Source organism: Pleuronectes platessa, chromosome 18 (genome assembly GCF_947347685.1).
Source record: "Pleuronectes platessa chromosome 18, fPlePla1.1, whole genome shotgun sequence".
Taxonomy (NCBI): Eukaryota; Metazoa; Chordata; class Actinopteri; order Pleuronectiformes; family Pleuronectidae; genus Pleuronectes; species Pleuronectes platessa.
The window spans coordinates 12,347,170-12,374,405 of record NC_070643.1 but is presented as its reverse complement, the minus strand read 5'-3'; the positions used below and the strand labels follow the sequence as shown (position 1 = coordinate 12,374,405).

At 43.5% G+C, this 27,236-nt stretch overlaps 2 protein-coding genes across 2 annotated transcripts; one reads left to right on the top strand and one right to left on the bottom strand.

Annotated features, from left to right (window-relative positions):
* Window positions 1–5,978: 5,978 nt before the first annotated feature.
* ccn4a (cellular communication network factor 4a) lies at window positions 5,979–13,948 on the top strand. The gene is made up of 5 exons (XM_053446053.1): window positions 5,979–6,399; window positions 9,486–9,774; window positions 10,486–10,740; window positions 11,734–11,927; window positions 12,018–13,948. Exons 1-5 carry the CDS (start codon window positions 6,352–6,354, stop codon window positions 12,315–12,317), a joined length of 1,086 nt encoding a protein of 361 aa, XP_053302028.1. The 5' UTR covers window positions 5,979–6,351; the 3' UTR covers window positions 12,318–13,948.
* On the bottom strand, window positions 12,774–26,958 carry ndrg1a (N-myc downstream regulated 1a). The gene is made up of 16 exons (XM_053446052.1): window positions 26,783–26,958; window positions 22,730–22,801; window positions 21,705–21,740; window positions 19,144–19,249; window positions 18,689–18,809; window positions 18,269–18,331; window positions 18,107–18,167; window positions 17,209–17,295; window positions 17,053–17,109; window positions 16,822–16,925; window positions 16,598–16,654; window positions 16,431–16,482; window positions 16,091–16,138; window positions 15,609–15,644; window positions 15,213–15,264; window positions 12,774–14,340 (listed from the first exon to the last, which is right to left on the bottom strand). The coding sequence occupies exons 2-16, from the start codon at window positions 22,781–22,783 to the stop codon at window positions 14,093–14,095; spliced, it is 1,182 nt and encodes a 393-aa protein (XP_053302027.1). The 5' UTR covers window positions 22,784–22,801; window positions 26,783–26,958; the 3' UTR covers window positions 12,774–14,092.
* Between the last annotated feature and the right edge of the window lie 278 nt (window positions 26,959–27,236).

Sequence of the window (27,236 nt, the reverse complement as noted above, 5' to 3'; positions counted from 1 at the left end):
CAAATGGATGCTCCTCAAAAAAACACATATCCAGAGGCTAGTGCCTTGGAAATAGCCGGTCAGCCTGGATAACCACGCTTAGGAGAAAGCATTCCTGCTCAGGGCTGGGCCTCAGGCAATCAAGAAATGGCCGGACCTTAAACGAGTCAACCATAAGGCACATTCCAAAAAAAGTCACTTGTTTGTGTTCTTGAAATGCACAAGACAATGTCTGCATGGAGCTAAAAGCAGCTTGAGCCAGTGTTTGGTTTGAACTACAGCCAGGGACACGCTGAACTGAAACGCATGAGCCTGATGGGGCCGCGTGTCGTTCGCCTGCACACACACACACACACACACACACAGACGCTCGAAGAGACAGCTTTTGTTTATCGTCGGGATCTGGAGAGCAGTCGGGATCTCGAGGCGTCCCGAATCCCTCGCTCTGTTCGTGCATGTCAACTCTCGTCCCGCGCCACGAGCCAAACAAACGAACAGAGCAGCGCTGAGGCCCTGATGCTGTCAAGGCGCGTCAGAATCCGAGGAGAGGATCCATTACAGCCGGCCTCTAACTCATGGATGACATGTGAATCCCATTCTGTGCAGTTTTGTTCATGCTCCCAATGCACAAAGAGGGCCGTCTGCACATAAACACCTCTTCTGTCATTGTCACAGACACACACACAAACACACACACACACACACACACAGTGGAGAACAATAAAATGCTTGAAGACTGGTGCAGCACCAGCATGTGGAATACGTTAACAGAAGACAAGTCTAAGCTTGGACTTAAATCACAGGAAAAGGCTGACATGAGGTGAAGAATGTCAGCTTAAGTTACACACACGTTGAAGCTTTCTGCACACAGATGTTGAATATTTGATAACATGAAACTCTGCACCGGACTGAAGCAGCTCTCGACGCTGCGCCCTGTGGTGAACCGTTTATCACGCAGACGTTAGTGTCACATTTGAAAAGATTACAGTCAGAATGGAAAAAGTGTGTATCGAGATAAATGTGACTTGAAGAGCGGCACAAGCGTCAAAGTAATAAGTGACACAAACCAGACACACAACTCCAACTAAAGGGGAAGTTTGAAAGCAGGTTTTTTGATCAGAAACGGAAATGTTTTAGCAAAGTCCTGGCTCATGTTGTGAAAATACACTTCCAGGAAAGAGAAGAATAATGGACGTTAGAATACTTTGGCGTAATTATTTTAATCACAAAGTAAAGCTTGATGTCCCGGAGTGCATTCTTGTGTTTGGAAACGTGTGCACGTATTTGCACACGCAAAACAATGCACCGCTTCTCATACCCAGCCTGGAGCCGAGACCTGACCGGCACTGAACCAAAGACTGGAACAAAAAGTTGTTTTTGGCCGCGCAGCAGTTTACTAAATGTTTGCAAAGCCCGTCAGGATTTTTCCATATTACAACAAACACAGGAATGAACACACACTTGGTATCTGTGTAAACATCTCAAGAATTAAAGATTACTGAAGGTAGAGTGTTTACAATGTTGCGCCACGACAAAAGAATTTACATCAAATATTAACACATTTCCATCTGGTTTGTATTGAATAACCTTCTCTTTCTTTGAGCTATAGTGTGTGTCAGGTCACCATTATTACATTATATTGGTCAATAACAATATATTGCGTATTAAAGAGTGTTACAATACAATTAAACAGCTCTTGAGTTCAATGCTTCTTGTGTGTGGAGCTCAGCAGATGTTTTCCTCAGTCCATGAGGCTCAGACCACAGCTATATAAAGACAGTGGATAATTACTGAACTGGTCTGAGCACGGCCTGCCAGTCTGTTTCTCTGTGTTGCACAGACACACACACACACACACACACACACACACACACACACACACACACACACACACACACACACACAAACAGTGCCTTTGCTGACAGAGTTCAGTTAGGTTTAAGGGAATGTCCTGAAATTTGGGAAAAAGTAAATACACACATTAAAACCCTCTTCCTGAAGGTTTATGTCTGTGCAGTTTAACATAAAGACTGGGAACAGGTGGAAGCAGCTAACCCGCCTGTGTTTGCCCAACGGCACCTTTAAAACTCACTAATTAACCCATCTAATCTCATTTATTTAATCTGTACAAAATGGTAAATGTAAAAAAAACATCACCTCCTTGTTTTCACAGGGCTTATTTATGTCAGCGTGAGGGTGAAATGACTTCCTGCCGGACCCCTCCCCCCCTTAAAACCCGCCGCTCACCAAACCACAGTGTGTTTTACTCTTTGGGTTTTGCTCAAAACAAACTAGACATGTTAATTATCGGGCAGTGGGCGTGCTGGCAGGTGGATTGGGTTACTGTGAAAACCAGTCGTTTCCTTGCTTTCCAGTTCACGCTAAGCTAAGTTAACCATCCGCTGGCAGGAGCGTCACATTCACAGCACAGACATGAGAGTGGAATCGATCTTCTCCTCCAACACTAAACTCATTTTTCAAAATGTCTAACTATTCATTCAAGTGTTTGTGCCACTGTTATTAAGCACAGTTTTAATACACATATAGTAAAAGGACAACTAATTGTAAACAGTGAGTATATTGTCCAAAAATTGGAAAATACAAAGTTGACTTGCAGGAAATAATGTAACAAATAAACAACATGTTAAGTCCAATAAAAAAATGGGGAAAAAAACTAGTAGCAATACAAAAGCAAAAGATATTTGATACGGTTTAAATAATTAAAGACAATTTCTAGATTCTAATCCTTTCGGCATGTTGTATTAATCACTGCAGTCACATCAACTTTCAGCTAAACTGTAATTAAAGTTGTGTTTTTTTTGCAGCGAGGCAGATTTTTCTGATCTATTTCAGGCTGCAGAGAAAACACCCTGCTGTTTACAGCTCTTTACAGCTCAAAGCTGCAGAGGAGCGATCTGTCGTGCCGAGCATGTTCCCACACCAGGGCTGAGCTGTGGGGCCGCCTCTTCTCTTTTTTGTAGGTATCACCTCAGCAGTTTTTGGTCGCCTCAAGGTGTTGTAAAGTCATTCTCTCATTGTCGGGAGGATTATACCGACTCCACTCTGACTTTGAAGCTCAAAGATTTCCAAAACACGCTTCGACTTCAAGGCTTCTCTGTGAGTGGAGGGGATTTTAATGAGGGGATTTTCAGTTTGACCGGCTGTGCAGAGAGACCAGAGTCATAGATGGTCGGTTCCCCCAGTGCATCCAGTACATATCACACTTTTATACCTGGAGTGCAGCCTCTCCCCCATGGGACAGACACCGACTGATATGAAGGGGGTGCTTGGGGGGGGGGGGGGGGTCCTACCTCACAGGGAATCTGAAGGAGTAAAGAATATTAAAGGAATGGTTCAACGTGTATAGTAAATACAAAGCCAGTTGACTTAGCCCAGCATAAAGTCTGGATACCATAGACTAAATATAAGTGGATAACACCTTCCTCCCACTATCCAGAAATGAAGCCAGAATATCCCAGATATACGAAACGCTTGTCCCATCCACTAACATGGAGGAGGCGGGGTTTGTGACCTATACTGCAGACAGCCACCAGGGGTCAACTGACTGTATTTCCCTAAAGCAGGGGTCTTCAACGTTTTTCAGGCCAAGGACCCCCAAGCTGGTGGAGAGATGGAGCAGGGACCCCCTACTATATATAATGTATAAAATTGTGTTTTATATTAAACTTGGCCTAGTGCCATATATAAACATAGCTACCCTGTTATTGTGCATTCAATACTAAGCTATTCAAATATAACACGGGTTCATATATTCATGTTTTTATTTCAAACATACATGTAGAAGAGACAGTGAATCCTCAAGCCCTTTGTGGATTGCACACATACTCTCACATTAGTGAAATGTCAGACCCTGATGGGTTTTCAAACAACTTATCTAACCTTGGACAGATGGAGGTTGTCAGGCAAAAGGTCAAATCAGCCTCTCAATATGTTGGATGCATGTGAATGTGTATTTAAAGACATTTAAATTTGTGGAAAAAAAATTGGTTAGAAAATAAATAAAAAAATATAAGAAATTGTCTAATCGACCAAACATTTCGTGACCCCCCCTGCAGTACCTCCGCGGACCCCTAGGGATCGCGGACCCCCTGTTGAAGACCTCTGCCCTAAAGGATAAACTGTTTGGAGCTTTTCCACTTGTCACGTTATCTCCCTTCACTCTCTTCAAGCTTTTCCCATCAAACAACCTTCAATGTAAAGCTACAGCTGAACCATTAAACACATTGAATTCTGGTCAGCTGACAAACTGAGCTCTGCACCCGCTCCCTGTGAGAACAGAGCAGCAGTCGCATCAGACCTGGATTTAATTATGAGATTTTTCTTTTTTAACCAAAGGCAGCACAGACGTGTGGTCACGCTGCGTCCCTTTGATGGACGTCACCTAACGATGCACACTGTATGTCCACGTGAAGCGCCGCAGTTTAACACTAACTACCGCCATTGTTTCAGAGCAGAAAATGGAGGACAGATGCCGATGCGAGCATGAATGATACCATCTGTGGTTTAAAACTTCTCTCTCTCTCTTTTGTTTTCAGTGGAGGATGGAAGAGGCTTAAACCTTGTTTGTTTTTTTTTAAGTCAGTTTGAGATGGGACAAATAGGAAAAGTTTATAGAGCTTTAAAAGAGAAGGAAAGAGACAGAGTGAGAAGAATGAGTAATGCACAGACATGAACGACAGAACCATGGGCTTTCATTTTTCCCACCATTTCTGGTTGTCTCAAACAGCAGGCTTTGCTTTGAACAGATTTCTTCGATAGTTTATGTTACAACTCTTTAAATTTGTCTGCTCATTACTTTTGCTGTTGAAACTGTGTTGCTGTTAGTCTTGGCCAGGTTTCCCTTGTCAAGGACATTTTTCATTTGTAATCTCAACGGGAATAACCTGCTGAAATAATGGCAAATAAGATAACAATGAATAAATAGAGCTACAGTGTATGACTTCATGTTTCAGTGTCTTATAGCTTATGTGCTCATCCATTTGAATTCTGTATTTAGTCATAACTTTGATCAATTGAAACACAGACAGTTCAATGTTAATTTAAACACAGGACTCAATTCTTTCATTAAATAAAATACTTCTGCCCAAATTCTGTATCTGTCAGATGAGCCAAGACTCAGGTGTGTCTCAGGAAAGTGAATCACTGAATGAAATCCTTCGACAGTGTTGAGGGAAGCAAGATATAAGGGGATGCTGTGGGAGATCAGATGGCAGAGAAGATGTTACTTAAGATACAAATCTAATCATAAACACTCAACTGAAGTGGGCGGAAATGGGTTGAAATGGGTTCAAGTGAGAGAAAGACAGAAAGTGACAGAGATGGAATGGGTGAAGATGAGGAGAAGCTGGTCATGAGAGGGAGGGAGCAGCGGAGAGTGGGCACACTGTGAGGTGGAGGGGTCGGGTTGTCGGAGCAGAGAGAGAGAGAGAGAAGCTCAGATCAGCTCGGAGGCTGACAGCTCCCTGACAGGGATCAGAAGAGAGGCCTGTAAGTGATATGGCTTCAGACCTGGGGCACTCCTCATGTCTCTCTGGGTCGTCTATGAGTTGTTGCACAGTGGAGGTTGTTCTGCAGACCTGTCACATGTGTTAGTTAGTCAGTATGAACGCTGCAGCCTAATTGAAATAAGAGACACTTTCCATACGGCTGAAGAGCGGAGTAAAGTGGAATTCTCTTGGCCCCTCGTCTGCATCATCTCAAAAAGAAACTTCCAGGAAAATGAGAAGAAAGAAAAGTGGCGATGACATCATTGATTTAAAGTGAACATCTGCGGGCCAGACACTGTCCCGACCTTAAAATAGACCCCGCAGGCAGCAGGAAGGCAACCTGTACTGTATATTTATTCACTCCTGTCAAAACGAAACTCATATTTCAACACATTAGTTGCAGTTCAGTGGCTTTTTTTTTCTTATTTTTCAAGTCATGCCAGGGTGGAGGTATAGAAAGGCCATAAAAGCCCAGATGAGATGGGACAGGATGAGTTAGTGTCATCTGAAACATCAGGAGAGATAATCCCAGGACACGCCCAAACCACAGGGTCTGCCAGCAGCAGCAGGAGGAGGAGGAGGATGAGGAGGAGGACCGGGTGAAAGTGGAGCAGAGGGAGAGGAGGAAAGGAACCGTCCCCCTGTCAGAGGCATGCGGGGCTCGTCCTCTCAGACCTTACGTCAGCCGGAGCTCTTTAACAGGCTGTCAGGCCGGGACGCGGGGCAGAGGAGCTGCGGTGCGGGACGAGGATGACAGCGGCGGGACCCGGAGCAGGAAGGAGCGCACCTGCGCTCTGCGGCGCGTCGTGCGCTTTTTAAACTGGACCAATTCTGGATTCAATGCATCGGCACATCTCCACCAGTGATGAGGTGGCTCCTGTTGTGGATTCTAGCAGCAGGCGGGATTCAACAGGTGGGATGAAGGATCGTTGACCCACATCTTTTTATATTATTTCTTTATTTTACTGCTTTGTCTTTTGTGGTGTTTTATTGTGTTATTGCTTCAGTGTTTGTCAGTGCAGGTCTATATCTTGTTATAGACTTCGGGATGAATGAAGCGGTATTTCCGTAGGGTCGTATGGTGATAAGGTAAATTATAATCCTGATAATCTCCACTGAGTATAGAAGCATATTATTATCCATGAAACAATAATACAAATATCTTGTAGGAGGGAGTTTGAGCAGTGACCAACTCCAGAGTAGGTTTAAGAGACTTCTTCCAGTTTCCCAGCTCCTGTTATAATGAATGCACAGTGTTTATGGTCTGCATCCTGAGGGTCTCCACATGTGTCTGGGGCGCTCATTTTACAATGCATCTAACTCAGCTGGCTGTTTCTGCAGAGCTTTCTGCCTAGTAATGAATTAGGAATCCAAAATGACCTTATCGCAAATTTTTTATTTGACAGGTTTAACAGAGAGCATCCTGCTGAAGACACATCTTCTAATTGGCTTCTAAATTGAAACCAGTGGCAACATTGTGGCTCAGTGAACTTGATGGAATTAACTGAAGCTTATTATTATTCATTCTAAATCTCTCTGACAGCTACAAGGAAAAGTTATTATTGTCCCAGGTCATTCCACACGATGGAAGTTAAAAGCAGTTGCCATCGTGCAGCCTCACTTTCTAATTTATATTATAACGCCACCTTGTGGTTATATAGGAAACAGTTTCATTCATGATCTCCTGTTCCTTCTATCTTGGACAAATTAGAACATCTGTTTTGCATTTGGAAACTGTGTGCTCAGCAAAAAGAAAATTTGTTTGCATGGATCAGTCTAATATTTATTTTAAAGTCACTCTAGTTTTGCTCAGATTCAGAACATATTGTGTGGTGTACAACAATTACAGTGGTGTAACAACAATTACATCACCAAAATAAAATCAAGTAAGTAAATTATGCTCAAGTATTTCTCTAAAAGGAATTATAAAATGTTTTGTATGAAAACTGTTATTGTTATTAAAATTAAGGTCTTCTGTGAAAATATAAACAACATCTAGGTGACAGCTTCTTCACTGCCCCGTGGTGATATCTGGAAAGGTTTTCCTTTTCAAATGTGACCCTCTCCTTTGAGTTCGTGCTCGTGCTCGTGCTCGTGCTCGTGCTCGTGCTTGTGCACTCACTCTCAGAGGCCATGTGTCGGGACCCGAGGCTGACAGCAACACAAGAGGAAAGCGGCAGGGGGAGAGGGTTCATCAGTCCTGCAGAGGAATAACAACACTTCTTATTAGCTGTCCATCACCACAACACCAAAACGAAACAGTTTGAGGTCACCCTGAAAAACATGGAACGAGATGATGTTTTTTTTTAGGCTTGGTTGATGCATATCAAAGATGAAATCTGGACATTTTGAGATCAAGAGATAATTTCTTCCCAGTGATTAAACACTTAAATAAAGCCAAATTTATTCTTCAAAGATGCACAAGTTCAGGCTGACGATTGCATTGGGCCCACTCCGTGTTTTCCTAATTATGAAATATTCACCTCTCTCTGCTTTTCTTTCTTTGTTTGCATAATTAATCTATGTTTGTTTGTTTTCTGTAATTTATCCTGATCGCTGCAGGCTGACCTAACTCTGAGTAATGGCCTGGTGACGCTGCTCTGTTAAAAACTAATTTATCTGCATTAGGTTTCAACACCACAAAAAGCGGCTGTTGTTATAAACATAGATTCATTAGAGCGCTGAGAACAAATGATGGCTGTATACGCCATGCATGAGATGATTTAGCCTGCTCTTGGTAAATTAATCGCATATTAATTGTGCATGTGTATATCAATACCTGGTTATATGTGAATATAAAGTACATCTATCTATCTATCTATCTATCTATCTATCTATCTATCTATCTATCTATCTATCTATCTATCTATCTATCTATCTATCTATCTATATATCTATCTATCTATCTATCTATCTATCCATCTATCAACTATCCATCATGTTATGATTTATGAGGATATAGATCATTTTCGACATCCTGTCAAATATTTCACTCCTTCTCTAGACCAGTTCATAATCTGGTAATTATGAGGGACGTTCAATTTATTACTTCATTCAGGCATCATCACACTTCACAGCATTTGAAGCAACTTTCCATTTTCTCAGCTCCACATTTCCTGAGCAAAAACCTGCAGACCTTCCTCCCTGGCTCTTTCTCCTGCACATCATGTTCTCAAAACAAGCAGAATTCAATTCCAACTCTGAAATGTTCTATTTGTTGTGTGGAAAAAAATGTAACGAAATGAAAATGGGCAAGTTTTTCCTCTGGAGAGACTCATGCATCCGCTTTCCAAAACCGATCCCGGAGTTCTGGGCTTGTAATGTGCCCCGTGTGGCCGGTTTCACTGGAAACATCTGTTTTTAAGAGCTGCTGGGCTCTTTGCTGTGTGATCTTGGCGAGCGGCTCGTAAGACAGGAGAAATTTTGATTATGTGTTTCTGTGTTTGGCAGGATTACACATTCATAGTGTTGATGAAACACCTTTGCAGTGTGAAGCACGTACAAGACTTTTTCATACATGTAATAAGGTTATCGCCGCTGGATGTTTAATTCATTTTTATAGACAAACTTAATTTATGGCACAGCATGACCACACATAGGCAGGCTGCCATGTTTTCAGCCATGCAGGCGTCGAGGCAGAGGTGAGCATAAAAAAGTGATTATAAAGCTTTTGGAGCGGTGACTTACTGAGACAGGATTACTAAAGAGAGGGTTGGACACAAAAGAATTCTGGATTACGGATATTACAGATATTGCCTCATCACATGGGGGAGAATACGTCTCGTTTAATAAGATGACATTTAGAATTTCACCAACACAGAGATTCGTCAGCTACTCATTTTGGGGATGACCGAAGCTAGTACTGTATATTCATTATGGTATATTATGGAGCATTAACTGTAAAATTAACATACAATTATTCAGACAGTAAGAAATATATTATATTTATTGTTGTTCTAAAGTCATTCATGCTTCAATTGTCCATGTTTCTCCTTCCAGGCCTTCTCCCAGAATTCCACTGCCATGCCGCCTGCCACGGGCGTCACGTCCCCATACGTGGACCCCTACAACCGGACACAGTACTGCAAGTGGCCCTGCGAGTGTCCGGGGGCCACCCCCGCCTGCCCACCGGGTGTGAGCCTCCTCATGGACGGCTGTGACTGCTGCAGGACCTGCGCCCGGCAGGTGGGCGAGGTGTGCAACGAGGCCGACACGTGCGACTACCACAAGGGCCTGTACTGTGACTACAGCTCGGACAAGCCTAGGTACGAAAAAGGAGTTTGTGCATGTAAGTGTCACTCACAAAAACAACAACCCAACAAATGAATAACAAAAGGCTCTTAGTACATTCTGCTGTGATATGCTATTTTATGTGGTTTTTGCTTATTTCAGCAGTTTGTAGTTGCGTGAGGTGCTATGTTTAAATATGTAGCTCATTTGTTGCCATGTGAACATTACACACATTACACAACACCTTCAGGGATTCACTTCAACTTTTCCCTTTAACTGATTACTTTGCAGTGGTAACAGGGACCTGATATGAATCTGGGTAATAATGTATGTGGTTTGAAACTGCACTGGGTTGCGGAGGTGAATTTAAATCTCCACAAATGTGTAAACAATTTCAGAAAACGCAACTATTTGTCTGAGTTCTGGGAATGTGAAAGAGAGGATGCAGTTGACCCTTTTCTGGTCTATAGTAAATACTGCTGTTCATATTAACTATATTTACTCCGAACAAACTGCCTCTCTCACACTGATATTTGTGATATTTCCTGAAGTAGCTCGAGGTTTGCATCACTCTTGTGATACCAGCAAATGAAAGTAGCAAACCAGACTTTTATTTATCCTGAAATGTGACAGATTTTGAATCTACGTTCATAACTATTCTATCATAAATGCTAAGTCATGAATGCAGCTTCCAAGCAGTTGCACTTTGCCCTGTTTGTCTCCTTGCATTCAGTGTGTGTCTGCTTGTCGTTCCTCTCTGTGACACCAGATATGTCGGGAACGGGCTGTGAGCACGACGGTGTGATCTACCGTAATGGGCAGAGCTTCAAGCCCAGCTGTAAATACCAGTGCGTGTGTGTGAACGGCGCCATCGGCTGCGTGTCGGTGTGCACGGAGTCCCAGCCGCCCCGGGTGTGGTGCCAGACCCCACGTCGGGTCAAAGTTCGGGGACAATGCTGTGAGCAGTGGATCTGTGATGAACCCAAGAGGGGACGCAAGACGGCGCCGCGACACGCAGTGGAGGGTAGGACACGCCTTCTGTTTGGTGAAGTTGGCCCTTTGCAAACAAACCTGCATGGACATTTGGTCAAATCCCTTAATTTCCTTCTGGCTCATTGAAATGCAAAAAGTTCTGAGTTGTGTAATGTTTAAGTGTTGAATCTTCCCTACTCCAAAACATTGTCAACTTGAGTTTGGTTATATTTAATGGAGTCCTGAGGACATGTGTCAGGGTATTTGAAAGTTTAAAAACCACTTCCATGACCTCTTATTGATTCCATTTAGAGAAATAATAAAAGAGGTAGAACAGAAGCAGCTGTGTTTAAAATGTGCAGTTAAAAGTCTATTGAGAAAAGTTTGTAGTCCAGAAGCATCATGAGGTTTGTGTGTGTGCGTGTGTGTGAGAGTGTGTGTGGGGGGGGGGGGGGGGGGGGGTGTGTGACAGACCGATCCCATTCTGTTGGAGCCCTCACACTGTTATTGGGTGTCGTCCAGTTTCCAGTCGTTTAGCACACAGTGGCGCTCTGAGCCACGGAGGGGAGAATGAAGACGTCTTTGTGTTGCCAAAGGAATTTAATCAAAGCCAGACCACTCAGAAAAGCCTGTTTAAGGATCTTAAATTAAAAACACATACGGTACCATGCGATGCAGTACTCCTTTGCAACTCATCCTTGATGAAAATAATAATCACAAAGAAACCAAAGTTGTCCACAAAGTCAATCGAAGTTAAATTTCCCCGGGCTTCTCGATCAGTTCAAATCATTTTAAATTAATCATCAGTCAGATTCACTGATTCTTCAATAGAGAAGAGGTTAATCTGCAACTGATGAAGAATCACTTTAGTCCTTTTTATCTTTATAAAACTATTATTATTCTCTGTCCCACATGAGTGTTTGCTTCTTTGGTCAGCTTTATTTTATTGTACATTTAGTATCTTGGTGTTTTTAGACCATTGGCTCATTAGGGTCACTTTTCCCTTATCAATGTGTTAATCTCTCATCTGTCCCTATTAATCCAGCTTTCACAGCTGAGACTGGGAGCTGGCAGAAGAACTGCATTTCCCAGACTACCTCATGGAGCCCCTGCTCCCAGACGTGTGGCCGCGGCCTGTCCCTGAGGGTCTCCAACGCCAACGAGCAATGTGAGCTGGTCAAAGAGTCCCGCCTCTGCAACCTGCGGCCCTGCGAGGTGGACATCACCAAGCACATCAAGGTACTACCCGATGGTGACTTCTGCAGCAGTCAAACCAGGCTTGACCAGTTGAGCTAACGCCAACGTGTTTCTCCTCCTTTCCTCCTGCAGCCGGGGAAGAAGTGTCTGAACATCTACAGGGAGGACCAGCCCTCCAACCTCACCATCTCTGGCTGCACCAGCAAGAAGCTGTACCGGCCCAAGTACTGCGGCGTCTGCACGGACGAGCGCTGCTGCATCCCCTACAAGTCCAAGACCATCGACGTGGAGTTCGAGTGTCCGAACGGGACGGGCTTCACCTGGAAGATGCTGTGGGTCCAGGCCTGTTTCTGCAACCTCAGCTGCAAGAACCCCAACGACATCTTCGCTGGGCTGGAGAGCTACTATGGTTACCCAGAAATCATGAACTGAAGAAGCACCACGTCAGCTTGAAGACGTCTGGACTTAGCTCCACCTTCTTTTTATCATGGAGTGTTTTGTATTTGTAACGTGTCAGACGGAGGGAAGGGATTTTCATGTGGTCTTTTTTTCCTATTGGAAAAATCTGTAAATACGAAATATATATATATATATATGCGTCTCCAGAGCGGATTCATAAAGCATGATGTGCTTTGCAAATGAAAATATTCAGCCACTGAGTGTGTGAAATATTGAAGGCTTAATTTATTTATGTAGCTTTCAGTAATGTAATAATATATGTGATGTTCTCCAGCTGCTTTGGGAACATCTGTAAACTCACAAGTCGAATACATGATGAGGCTTTACTGAAGATATGTTTTCCTTAATGTTCTTTAAGTGAAATGCCAAAGACTGTTTATCTTTACAAATGAAAATCACAAATAAACAAAAAGAGGCAGTCAGGGAAGATCTGTTACAAGGTTTTTATTGTCGTTTTTTTAATAAATACAAACTGTTACGTCATTTGAATGCTTTTCTACGGCATTAGACGGTTGTGTATCGCAAACTTTACAAAGCTGTGTATGTTTGTGTTCTACCAAGCGGAAGACAAAAAAAAACGCTGCTGTAGTGAAGTAAAATACGGGAGTAGAAGGTGTTCAGGTAAGTTCTACGGCTATCCTCATGTTAACATGCGGAGCTATCACTTCACCCACCCGAAAGAATCCACCACCACGTAGGAGCATCTCGTCTAAAGAGTGAACGATTCCGTGGCACATCTTTGTTCCATTGTGATTGATTGCATAGAAATCATCATAAAAATAAAAGAGGAAAAAAACCTTTTTGTTTGAGGCCACGATCCATTCAAAAAAGCTTCTGAGTTTGTGAGTGGTTTTGATTAATGGCGAAGCTGACAGACTCATGACAGATATGTATCTTTGAGTTAAAAGTAGTTAAAATAATAAGATGTTTAAAAAAAAATCAAGGATAATGGACACTGCTGAGATGAAACAACATTTTCCGTTGTATTTAAATGATCAACTTGATGCACGTCCCTTAATGTTCAAAGTCACACTTGCGATTTGAAAAGCAAACCGCCATTTATTTTAAAGATTTATCCACGAGTGCCTCCACATTCTCTACGTCTACAAATCTGCCCCTACGTACCAACGACAACACGTCAGACATGGAAAACAAGGAGATAAATGATCGGACAATTACAGTGAACAGAAAACAGTCATTTACAGTCAGGTATGTTTAAGAAAGCTGTGTCAATATTGGTAAAAATGGATAAAAACAGGGTGAGGAAATGCAGAAATGGACATTTTAAACAACTTTCTTTTTTTTCTCTTTTTTTTTGTATATATATGAGAGGTTATGAGCGATACATGTACGAGCTGGTGTCCACAGCTTCCTCCGACATTCTCTGCTTCGGTGTTCCCAGATGCTGCGTTGCCCCTAAAGACACACTCGCCTGACACCGGAGCTCAGGAGCAGTTCAGATGTGTAGGAGTCCCTCAGAATGTTAAAACAGGCTTACACTTGACCCCTTGACCTCCTACTCAGGACCTCATGTTTTCTAATTGGGGCCTCTCAGCTGCACTGACTCCTCTGCAGGTGAGTGTCCTTTGTGCGTTTTTACAAACCCGGGGTTACGCTACCCTTGTGTCCCTCTTGGCTTAGATGTGTGTGTGAGTAGCAAATATGTGTGTGTGTTGGTTAGAGGCAGCGCAGCACAGACCGAAAGGACCTTTGAGAACCGCGCGTGTCCCCGGGGGTGGAGGCTCGCTTTAGCAGGACACTTCGGTGGACTTGGGCGCGGCCTGGTCGAGGGTGCCGTCCATGGAGCCGCCCGTGTGGGAGCGGCCGCGCTGGTGCTCGGCCGTCTGGTTGCGGCTGCGGCTGCCCTCGTTGGTGTGCGAGCGGGAGCGGTTCCCCTCGTGGGTGTGGGAGCGGGAGCGGTTGCCCTCGAAGGAGGTGACGCTGGAGCCGGAGGCGGTGCGGGAGCGGACCAGGCGGGTCATGCAGGCAGACGGCACTGAGGAGAGGAAGAGGAGGATGACGTGAATGCACTGTTTTGAATGAAGCTTTGATTTTGTGCAATTTTTTAATTTAGAGTTTATTTCATGAGGTTTCTTTATATATCGAGGACCGAGACTGCCAAAATAATTGACTTAATAAATATGCAGTTAGAAAAAGGCAGTTTTGTACCTCTATAACTTTACACTATTTATGTACATTTATATATTTCTCCATTTATGAATTTATTTATGTATCTATAATTTAGGCAGTCTCGATGCTCCGTATACCTCTTCTTCCTTTACTCTCAATGTTTAAGATGGAAATAGTTTTTTAGCCACTAAATAAATCTGACAGCTGTGGTGACTAGTTACTTTGCAGGTGAATCTTTAAAAGGCCTATAATGAGCATTTATGTAAAACAATGTATTTTTATACAGAATAAAATGTATCAAATCAAATAATCAAATTTTTTTAATAGTAAAATATGTAGGAAACTACCATGAGGCGATTGAACCTCCATATTGGATCATTTTACTTTATAATTATAGTGAATCTTAGAAATAATAATTTCATTTTATGAATGACTGCATTAAACACCTGCAGCTGACCTCAGACTCAGTTCAAGTTACACCTCAATGAGAGCTCGGGTCATTTATTAACAACCAACACCATGAGGTGAAGACGATGATGCAAACTCCATGTCACCACAAGGTGGCAGTAAGGTCCGTTTCCGCTCACTGAACACAGCAAATACAATGTTTTACTTTTAAATTTCGATTTCCTGACTCTCTCCAGCAGTGTGGAGGTTGGATGAGGTCTGGCTGTCTGAGACTATTTGTTAGTGGCACAGTTGAAAGGAACATAAATACTGCGTGTGTTGAATACTTACTGTATCCCATGCCCTGAATGAAGTACTTGAAAGCTTCTGTCAGTTTCGCTGGCTGCAGAGGAGCAGAACACAGAAAAGGGAAATGATCAGATCAGTCCTCCTGTCATTAATTATCACACTTGTTTACATAACACCGACAGACTCGGTCTCTCATCCGGCAGCTTACTGCTCAGGGTCTGAGATATGACAGCTGCTATGAGCAGGTGCTGCCCAGGGCGGAGGATTACAACCTGACAAATGTGGTGCACGTCTGCCACTTGCTAATGCTCTTAGGTGCAACCTTCCTGCACCTCACACCCGTCCACCTGACCCTCTGTGCTGATTATGCAGCCCTGTCCGCTCTGCTCTAACAACATCAGTGTGGTTTTGTGTCGCACAAACATAACACGTACACACCTGGTCAACCTGGGGCATGCCACCGCAGTCAGCCATCTGGAGAGAGGAGGGAAAACACAAAGCAGTTAGCCATGCCGGTGCTCCGACGTTCACACAGTGAAGTGGCTCCACGCCACTGCCCACCGTTACACTCAGCACGTCCCATCCGTACAGTTAACCCCAATAAATGGCCGCCATTTGTGCCGGAACGGCCATTTGGTTCTGGCCGCGGGTCATAAGAGGCCATCGCGGGCCACCACAAGTAGGTCAGCGGCAAACAGGATGCTTCCTCATGCATACACACCTCTCAGGACGCATTCAGCTGTCCTAACTCTGGTTAATATGTCACCAGGTAGATGCTGAGCCAATGGAATCTTATCAGCCGATGCATTTCCATCAAGGCTGTTATAATCTGAGCGAGGATATGGGACAGAAGGCGGGGGGGAGGGGAGGGGACGGGAGGGGAGGGGATGGGAAGGCAGGACAGAAACAGGCTCCTTTACCTTAAGCAAGGTTGTCTTTGTCGGGTCCAGCTTGGTGTTGCACTCAACCTGCAGGTTCACATAAATACACATATTCATTTAGGTATTTTTTCACCGAACATTATAAAAGGGATAGGTTAGGCTAAAAACTGTTCAAAAAGTGTACTATTATTTGAATTTTAAAACCAGATCCACTTTTTTCTTGCCTAAGCGCTAAACCATGCACATCTCTTCAGCTTAAAAATGAGTCCGAACTGGATGGAAAACACGTCTAGCACGAGTTTGCTTGGTTATAGTAGTGGGAGGTCTGATCATTACAGTAAGAGCCTTGTTTTCAACAGCTGTGTGAACGTCAACTCACCACAGCATCCACTGCAGGAGAGCTGTCGCCAACCACCAGCAGAGAGGGGCACCTGGATGAGGAGACACATGCAATCGCACATTAAATGTGGGTCAAATATTGTCGATTGTGTTTTGATTTTAAGAGAAATATGCAGCAGGTGAAGATATTGCTTGTTGGAAACTTACTTGAGGGTTCTGACGTGGCTTCCAGGGACTGGCCGCTCGACTTCCAGATCCCTTCGACTGAAGAAAGAAAGAAAACCTTGTGAATAAGAATTTAAGATTCTACAACCTGTTGCAGCTCAGGTCATGATTTATGTGGTGCATTATTTCACCTTTATACAGGCTTAGAAATTCCACATAATACAACCTGCAAAGCCAAGAGGTGCGTGCTGCATCGATGTGTTTACCTTTCGTAGGACTTGATGAAGAGATGCAGGTTAAACTGGTTCATGTCATGCTGGATGTGGTGGCGGTACGTTGCAATCATGTCCTGGTTGTGGTGGATCTCCTCCTGTGGTAGTCAAGCACAACATCTGTTCACTAACTCACAAAGACCTGGAAGAGCGAGTTAACCACATACTGTCCTGCACCAGTCAGGTGGGATCTACTCTATTCTGAGAAAGAGTCTGAATCCGTACCTTTCCAAAGAGGTGGCCGATGATCATGTCGGGCATGGCGTGGGCCAATCCACTGATCTGAAATCAAATATGAATTTATTTAAAACCTTATTCTGTCCACTATCCTTCTCCCATGTTTCGGTGAGTATGAGGTGTTAACGTGAGTTTGTGTGTTACCTTGTGTGCAGCCCAGTCCATCCAGCCCTCAGCACACGGGTTGATGTTGATGAGCAGCAGACCCTCCATCAAGTTTGGGTAGTCCAGCTGATACACACACATTTACGTGAAATTAGTGATTTATTACTGTAACAAAAAAAGTTGTATTGGCTGTTAAATACAAATAATAGGTTGATAATACAAAAACTAGGTGCTACCTTTTCTCATAATGCATCTGCCTACCAGACAGATTTCTAGAAACTTGGTGGAAGGATGCTACATGGGTCATGGAGGAACCCTTACAATTTTCTATAATAGGCTTTCCTAAAATTAACAAGAAAAGGCTTTTCTGAAGGTTTTCGTTGGTGTCCCTCAGAATATTTCTAGTTTCTTGATTAATTTGAAGGGGATTGTTGGACTGTTCATGCAACCTGTTGCATCTCCTCCTTTTCAGTTCATTCTTAAGGTTTTTAGATTCCTCTTGGGTGGTTGTAATATGTCAATAAGGTTGTTTTTTGGGTAAAATTATATTATTATATTTGTGACATATTTGGTGTTGTCTCTGTAACTCACAATTGTTATCTCACAGATGCTTCTCCGGTCGAATAAACATTACATTCTGTTCATATAAGTTCACACATATTTGAGTTAAAAAGGAAGCTGCAGCAGGGAGTATAATGTTGTATCTCTTTCAGGCTTTTGCCAACAGACTGTGACTTCCTACCGAGCACAGTGCTGGTGTTGACTGCTGGAACATTCCTGAGACTTTTGTGGCTGAGCAGGCTCAAGCAATAAGCTGTGTTGTGTTGCCAAAATCAGCAAAAACGTAGAAACACTTTAGCCGGCCGTGCTAATCCTGGATTGATTAAAACTCATATGTATTAAGCCTGATGGAGCGGTTCAAACGGCTGAAACTCACTGCAAATCTGGTGAGAATGTAGGCCCCCGCCCCGATGCCCATTCCAATGACGGTCTTCAGCCTGGTATGCACAGAGAGACACGGATACTGTTAGAACAGGTTGGAAGACATCTTAAATATGAGCGTGAGCGGTGAGTGTGAGTAAACTGCAGCTCAACGTACCCAAAGTGCTTCAGCACCAGAGGGAGTGTCTCGGAGAGTTGGTCCATTGAGGGGTACTCGTATCTGGGAAAACAAAAAGCTTATTGTTACAAGGCTTTAGTTATCAATTAAATAATAACCACTATCTAACCACTGCCCTGAATATGCTCTTTATATCCTTGATATCAGCCACCTGTGCCCCATTATCTGTCCTCAGATCACCGTCCAGGTATTTTTAACACGAGGCAAAGTCCCACCATAAAAACAAAGAGATTAGTCGGGACGAGATAAACACCTCTCCCCACAACACACATGCAAAATTAGGTTGTCCTAAGTACATCCGCTGTGATGTACTTGTCGAGTCAAAGGTCACAGACTGCTTGACATACATGAGGTGCGTCTACGAGTGTGCGTGTGTGTGTGTTTGTGCGTCTGGCTCACCCAGTGGAAAAAGTGTTTGCTCCCTCGTGCTGCCCAGGGGCGTCAACGTGACACACGGCAAAGTGCTGCATGATCTCTGACATGTCCTCATGGTTGAAGAGCGTGTCCCAGCAGGTTTTGTCTGGGAAAAAAAGAAACCATAGGAAAAAAAGAGGTGGAGGTGGATAAGTGATACTTGGCTGAGGAGTGGAAATGACCTCAGGTGAACTGAGGACAAGACTTGGAGTTGTTTTTGAACAACATGTAGGTGTTGCTGCTCATCATCTTGTCTCATAAATCTGATGATGATTACGGAGGGGGTGAGATACTCTGGTGCAATCGACTCAATAATATAAAGTTAGATCAGTGGACCCTAATCTGGTCCCACATGGTACAGTAATTCCAAACAGCCCCAGGCTTTAGGCACAGCAAGAGATGTTTCGCATAGAAAGAGCAGAATCAGGAGCGGAGCTTACGGTTCAGTCCGATGTCATGGAAGGTGAGGATGACAGGTCTTTCCCCTTTAGGAACCCCCTTCATCGTACAGTGGATTCTTCCATAAGGAGTCTCCACATCGTGCTCCTGTAGAGGCAAAAACAACGACAGGTAAATATAGTTCAACTTTCCGATATAAATTCCCCAAAATAGGAAAAGTCCTCACCACACTCGCGAAAAAGTGCTGTTAAATAAGAATAAATGTGCAATCATTTCCAATATAAGTGTTTCACACAATCCTGCATTATTTCCTCATCTAGTTATGGATTATTTATCCCGTGCAACTTTCCGACAAAACTAGAAAATCATTGTAAATATCATCCACTGATTAAAGTCTGATCCGTTCTGTCTAATGAGCTGCAAAAAAAATTAAATAATCCAACAAATCCACTGGAATCTACTTGAACGCAGCCTTCAGTCTACTCACACTGACTTCAATCTCAGTGACAATCATTTCCACATCTGAATCCTCCAGAACCATGATTGCAGCAGAGGAGTTCAACACTGCTCAATACTGGGAGAAAAGATAAACCAGTCGCAGCAGCGATAGATCCAAGAGCTGGGGAAACCCTGAAGTTGTTCAGCCCTGAAGCAGAGGGCTGTTTTTTATACCCCCACTGCTTACCAGTCCAACCCTAAGCCCCTGGCCTCCCATGGTGCCTTGCACACTGTTCAAAACAAGCTAATTCTAGATGAAGTGATCCCTAAATTGGATCAGCCAATGTCAGACAGAGGGCCCATTGGCTACTGGGTTGACGTGATGAGTAAGTATGGATGTGTGGCCAGAGGGGGAGTATGATGAATGAATGAGTGCGGGGAGGATGGCAGTTGTCTTTCAGAAGGGTTTCAGGGAAACACTTTCCAAACAATGGCTGAGATTGGTGACATTTAACAATTTCAAAAATGAAAGACGGATTTAAATGAAAGTGTCTATCAAAGCCAAAAAGATCTATAGGAAGACTTTTGATAACTTATAAACATTTCAAAAAAAATTATTAACAGTCAATAGCTGACTGAATCTGTGGTATGACTTAATAGGATTAGGGGTTTGGATACTTAGTAATGTCATAAAAGCCTTTTTATTTTTCTTAACAAATAAACTTAAAAATAATTATATTTTAAGCCAAATATACATTTTCTAGTCAAACTGTTTATTTGTGAACGGAATCATTAAAAACACACGCTGTCCATTGGTGACCTGACGGTTTCGTCTACTTAACTGTGCACGATGATCTGTTGGCGCGTAACCTATTTACCGGACGTAATGTACATGATTCACCACGCCCCCCGCTCCGCCCTTCACCCCTGCAGAACCTACTCAAGCACGTACTCAAGCACGTGGGCTACACAAGCGAGATAATCCTGCAAGACAACACCTACTTGTTTGTTTGTGTGTTCATGCGCTGTATATACATCTATAAAGCTTGAAGGGAAAAGGTGAAGGATTTGTGTGCCTGCGTTGGTGCATGTATGCATCTAGAGGTCAGGCGTGAATCCCCCTGATATCACCGGTCTCAGTTAATCCTATTCCCCTGATTGTGGGAAGCTCAGTCGTCGCAGAGACACCAGAGGACTTGTGCTGGATACTTCAGGTCACAGATGTAACAGCAACGTAAGTCAAGAGATCATTGTCCACTGACCAGAAGACCCATAAGAACAAAGACGATGAAATCACCTAAATAAAGCCGGTTTTGAGGTAATTCAGTCGTTACCTTCATGGTCTAAATCTTGAGCATAAGTTTATTTTAGCCACCAAATGTTTTCTCACAGTGAGGGTCTGACTCTGGACGCTGTCCAAGGTGCTGAGAAGCCCCCCGACTCAACAGCAAACACATACGAAACTAGAATAGAGCGCAGTAGAGCACAAACCTCCCCCAAGGTCCAACAGACCCCTTTGAGTCAATCAAGGTGCAACAAATTTCCCCATACATAGATTTAATTTCCCTTCATCTGCCTGATGTATTTTCATTCAGATCCATGAATTATTCCCTAGGGAAACATAGAAAAATGACCAACCTCACAATGTTTCAATCGGGACGCAAACCACATCCTTCCACCATCTTTTGTAGAGATCTATTCAGTTAATTTTGAACATACTTACTTAACCACAAACAAACTTTCTAACAAATGAACAGGGGATGAAAACTTCCCTGAGAGTGCGTGAATATGCCCGGGAGGCGAAGTGAAATGGTTTGATCCACAGTAGCTGCATCCTACAAATCCAGAACCAGGGAATGTTTCATCATTTCAGCAGCTGACTGAATTAGCGAAGCCACAATTACATTTCAGACCTAATAACATCACAGTGGATGAAAGGTCATCACCAAGATAGACGAGCCCCTCCAACCAGAGTGGACTACTCATGAAGCAAAGAGTGTCTTTATGTCAGCCACTAGATGGTACTAGACCAGTTCAAATAATAAAACATGGAATAAAACCATCTGTGCAAACAACTGTTAATAGGTCTCATCTGAAAATACAAGCATCAGCCGTTAAAGCTCGGTTTGCATGTGGCAGGAATAAGAAATGTGTGCAAACGTACCTTGATAACAAGCTGCTGCACAGCCTCTCTCAGGCCCTGCAAGGAAAGAACAGAGCAATTAAAATGTAAAACTAATGCAATTACACCTACAATCTAATATCCTGGGGGGGGGGGGGGGGGGGGGCGTCATCCCATCACTGTGTTTATAATGATTGAACAGCATCAGAATCAGAAGTCAGTGTTATGAAGGATCATCAGAAGATTTACACGTTAACAAGGGTCATCAGACTTTATTGACAAACCTGGGTTCCACAGAGAATGTTTGACCAGTGGTTTACATGAGGAACTCAAAGTGACTGTTGTTGATCCCTTGGGGAGCAGAACTTATTTCTGCAGCCATCGTTCTGATATCTTTTTTTTATGATATGATAAGATTACGCTCTCAATCCTGTTAAATAGTTTGATCTTATTTATTATTGATTTACTGTTGACACACATGCAAATCCAGATAGAGATCTATAATGTCCTTATTCTAAAACATATTTTAATACTTTTCCCGTGTTTTTTCACTCCCATCTTTGCTTAATTATATAAGAAGAAAATTAAGCACTTTTTTGTGTCAAAGTGTGTATTCATGTAAATGGAGATTGAAATTTTTTTTATAAAAAATGTAATCTATTGGGTTGTGCATGGCCTCTATTATACTTTCCAGTTTCCTTACTTTTACTTTAATAGTTTTCATGGTAGTTGACACTTAACTTAAAAACAAGAGGTGCAAGTAAAAGCAAGTAACTATAAAACAAAAACATCATAATCACACAATAATTACAATAATTTACATTTATATCTTTAACAGTGCCCCAGTGTATTAAAGTTGAATTGGGTATATGTGGTTCCTCATTATTTCAGTGTTTGAAACACGAAACAAACGTAATAACTATATTGTGAATAACTATAAATAGCATCTCCAACCACATGTCTTTAAATAACAACGCTGAGCACTAAACTTTCCTTGAGCAGGTCAAAACTTATTTATGAGAACTTTCAATAACTTGTTTCGATTTGGCTCTGATCAGGATACATACCGGCAGTTCCCTGTCAACCAGCAGGTGTTTGGACTCGACCTGGATTTCGTCCATTTCCAAAAGCTGAAGAACCTGCAGGGGTCAGAGAGGAGAGTCAGTGAGGAGCTGATTCAGTCTGTGTATCGGAGGTTTATGGCCTTTCACGTGGAAGATGCCTCAGGTTCAGAGAAAGAAAAGTTATGTTGGATAATATATGCAGTAAAAGGACAAATATAAGACTTTCCAAACTATTTGAGTCTCAAACTTCTTTTTTTAAAAGGTGCAGAAAAGATTTTAACTGTGAGACTTTAAAACTTTGAGGTGGGTGTGTTCGTTAGTTTAATGACTCTTCACAGAGCAAATAAAAGAGACAGGAACACAAGTGAATACACACAAGTGCACAGCCGCAGCAAGCAGAGACTGGACCACATAGCGGGCCACACCCAGTAAGCCGCCCACAACAGAGACACACTAACAGAGAGTTTCACACACACGTGACAGACGGAGTTGCTCGGGCAGGAAGACCGAGGGCTGACTGATAAGAGGACGTAAAAGAGGAAATGTGCACCCAGAATAGTTGTCACGCCACTCGAACATGACTAAAAATATTGAGCTGGAGCCAGAATCTACTGAAAACTGAAGCAACCCCCTCCCCAGCTAAGAGTTTCAAGATATCAAAAAAAGAAAAAGAAAGAACACTAAGGGCCTGTTCAGCGAGAAAGATTCCGGAGAGAGGGGACAGATAGAGAGAAAGAGAGAGAGAGAAAGTAAAACGGGGCAAGTTAAGAAAGAGACGCCAGCCTGTGTTGATCTGTGTTGGAGGAGAGCGACCAGGCTGCAGCTCCTGCATGCAAATCAAATTAGCCAGTTAAGAGGGTTCTTTGTGCACTGGCCCCTGGTGGCTCCTGAGAGCCAGGGGCCTGCTCTCTTCTCTCCCCCCCCCCGCTGAAGGAGGCCTTCACTGACCCAAACACATACAGGAAGCAAAGTTCCCACCAACACAACCCAGCCTCTTTTCAGCTCCCCGCTGGCGCCCTGTGCATTCTGTCACTTTCCTCTGTTTGTCTCGGTTTCGTCTTGGCTGCAGTCGCTGTGTTTTCTCTTTTTCAGGCAGCCTCTATCTGTTTTGTGCTCTCTGTCCTTCGGTGTGTGTGGTTGTACACAGCCAGGGCAGATAGTTCATCAACATCAACCTACAGGGGCCCGAGATGCTCTTTTTAAAGGGAAGAGATTCATCAGGTTTCAAGTGTGGAGATGGCGGTTGTCGGGCAGAAAACGCCCTGGACACACAAACACTCACACACGCTCCTTTGACTCGGAGACCGGCGCCAACCGGACCTCACAGCACCACAGAGGAAGAGGAGTATCAAACAACAGGTTCCTTTTTTCTTTTTCTTTTTTTGCTGAGGCATTCAAAAGCATGGCCGCCATTGCACTGCGGGAGCTTTGTTGGAGAGGACAAGAGATCATCCCCCGTAGAGATTCCAACGCCATGTGAGAGGAGGCGTGTTTGTGAACATCGGGATGTCGGAAAATGAAACAGCTCCGAATCCTCTAGGTTAGATTATGCTTTAAAAAAAAGAGTTGACGACGGAGGGGGGGGGATCCTCTAAAGCTTTATTTGTAAACACAGAGCTCATCAACAACAACAGAAGTCAGATCACAGACCATACCCCTCTGCTGGATCGCCATCAGGGCCTGTTTGCACTGAGTGTGGCTGCACAGCAGGCGGACACAAGTAGGTCACCTGCTGTTTCCACCAGCCGTGCACCTCTGACTGTTTCCCCTCGCTGAGATAATGCTTCACCTGGCCAGCGCATGGAGTTTAACCCCACAGCATGATAATCCCATGCAGCGTGACAACAGAGCTGCCGCCCGTTGATTCATAAATGTGGACTTTTAAGCTGTTTACCCAAAACACGTCTCACAGAGAAATAGATTCAAAGTTCTTGAGTTGTGCTGGTTCTTGTTCTTAGATTTCTACCAAACTGTCCGGTGCCTGGAACATTATGATTAATGGGGAGTGGGATGTTTCTGCTGTGCACCTTTTTTCTCACAGGGGTTTTATGTTGCGGTGGCAGCAGGGGGCTCTCTTGGAGCTGGCCTCGCTCCAAACTGGCCTGTAGTCACTGGCGATGGTTGCACATTGTCTCTCTGACCAAGTCGAACCAGTTCTCACATGCACATTTATCGAAACCTGTGCTTTTAATGCCTGGCTGTAGTTAACAAAACAAACTATTCAGTCAAACAGCTTGGTCCTGGCAGAAGTGAGACTGTGTTATGCAATCGTGAACAGGAAGCAGTGGGAGGATATGGGCTCGGGAAGATCCACAAATCTGAAGCTTGGAGTCAGCTGCACAACAAGTAAAAGAAATGAGTTCTGGGTGAAACAAATGTTAAAAAGGTTTTTGACTAATAGTCCCACGACAACAGACACTGTAGTAAAGCTTATCTTCTACCATCCTTTGATGATCTGCTACTTTATTTTTAGAGTGTTGAAAATAATCATAATTCTCTTGATTGGGGTTTATTCCTGAAAAGTAGACTTTTTTGAAAATCCAATGTTTTCACTCGACAGTGACTTAATGTGCTTTGAGCTTTGGGCGGACGACAACACCACTAACACTGTGGCCCGCCCCCATAACACTTCAGTGCTTGTTTTTCCACAGCAAATCCACAGATACGACACACTACTTTAAGCCAGAACATCCAAGTTACAAAACAGTATGAGCTCAAGGTCTCCCTCTGTTGAGAGAGAGAGAGAGAGAGAGAGGGGGACAGAGAAACATATGCACTGATTAGATTTGGATGGCGGATGTGAATTTTGGGGAGGCTGGAATCAAGGCCATCCTTCCTCCGCTGCCTCCATATAGTTTTTAAATCCACGAGCCCGCTGCATCCATCTGCAGAAACAATGATTGCTTCCCTAATCTTTGGGAACTCGCTTAATCTGTCAAATCCCTTGGTTCTGAAATATTGGCACAGCAGCAGGCCTACACTGGACTAAGCTGTCACAGACCTACATTTTCAGATTGTAAAAGATATCAAAATGTGTCCATCTCCGTTTCTACAGCAAGTTGATGAGGGGAGGGAGGGTGGGTGGTTTTCAGGGGGGGGGGTGGGGGATCACCGGCAGTTTCATGTGGAGAAAAACACTTGTTTTTTTAGTAGGACAGCGGCTCCCAAGCAACAGCTGCTGCTGTTTACAGTCAGATCAGACCTTCCTGTGTCTCGCACCAGAAAACCTCTTCTCCTCGTGAGCGTCTGAAGAGATCAGGGCAGGGTCGTAATCTTTCTATTCAGGGTTGAGGGCTGGATAAAGGCTGTGTCACAAACATCCGAATTAACAGGAACATCTACGCCCAGCTCACAAAACAGGTCAGGACACAGGCTTGTTCGGACAGGCACTCATAGAGAGGATGCTCTTATAAGCAGACTGCCGTTGATGCTACGAGTAAATAGACAGCATTCTTCACAGTGCTGCATAGAAAGTTTTAGATCCTATGATTTGGGGGGGGGATAGGTTTGGTCACAGTAACTCAGAAGGGATCTATACATTTCTAATAAATCAATTGTTAGTTAGTAACCTCAACCTAGGTGCATGTTTATCTTTTCATTTCTTCAAATTAAGGTTAGAAAGTAAAATCTTTTGTTGTGACACTTTTTTCCTCGTTGTGTTTCTAACATTTGACCTAAATGCTTCTTCTTTTTCAAGGATCACATGTTGAATGCACTCTCAAGTTCAATTTTAAATTCCCCCTTACTATTAAAATGCATCCAAGCTTTCTGAAATGATTACCAACAAAACTCCTGTTCATGATGCATTGTAGGTGACAACTCAGAAAAACAAATACTGAGATGCATGTGAAGTATCTTTTGCCCCTATCTGTATATTTTCCAGCTCACACTCGTGTGATAGGACACTTTTCTTTGCTGAAACTGAACTTTTAAAAGTGTCACTGTCAAACAGGAATAACAACGTGCTCAGACATGCTTAGAACAACAACTAGGCAGGCGTCCCCACTTCCTTATCAAATACCAACAAGAAATAGAACCAGAGGAGCAGGAGCCTACCTGTGGATTTCTCTTCTGATTGTCCTGAGATGATCACTCCCCGCAAACAAATGTCCAGACAAACTTTTTCTCTCTCTCTCTCTCTCTCGTCAGACAGATTGCAGCAGTGTGGTGGGACAGGCGTTGCTTTGTTTATAACGTGAAGCACAAGGCGGATGTTTGAGGGAATCTTATAAAGGATGGGGAGGGGGGAGAGTGTGCAGGGCCAGCCCACTTTAACTCCCCCCTGCTCTCTCTATTGGGCAACAGCAGCTGTGGGACTGAGACACGCAGCTCCACTCTGGTCTTTCCAGCGGTTGCATGATGAAGAAGAAGACAAAACAGATGGTGACTCATGAGGGAAAAAATCCCTAAGCAAGTTATAACCCCCCCTTGAAATATATCAGCAATACTCTCACAATACTACCCTAATAACTCAGTGGCGGATCTAATATTTTTCCGAATCAGGGGCCAA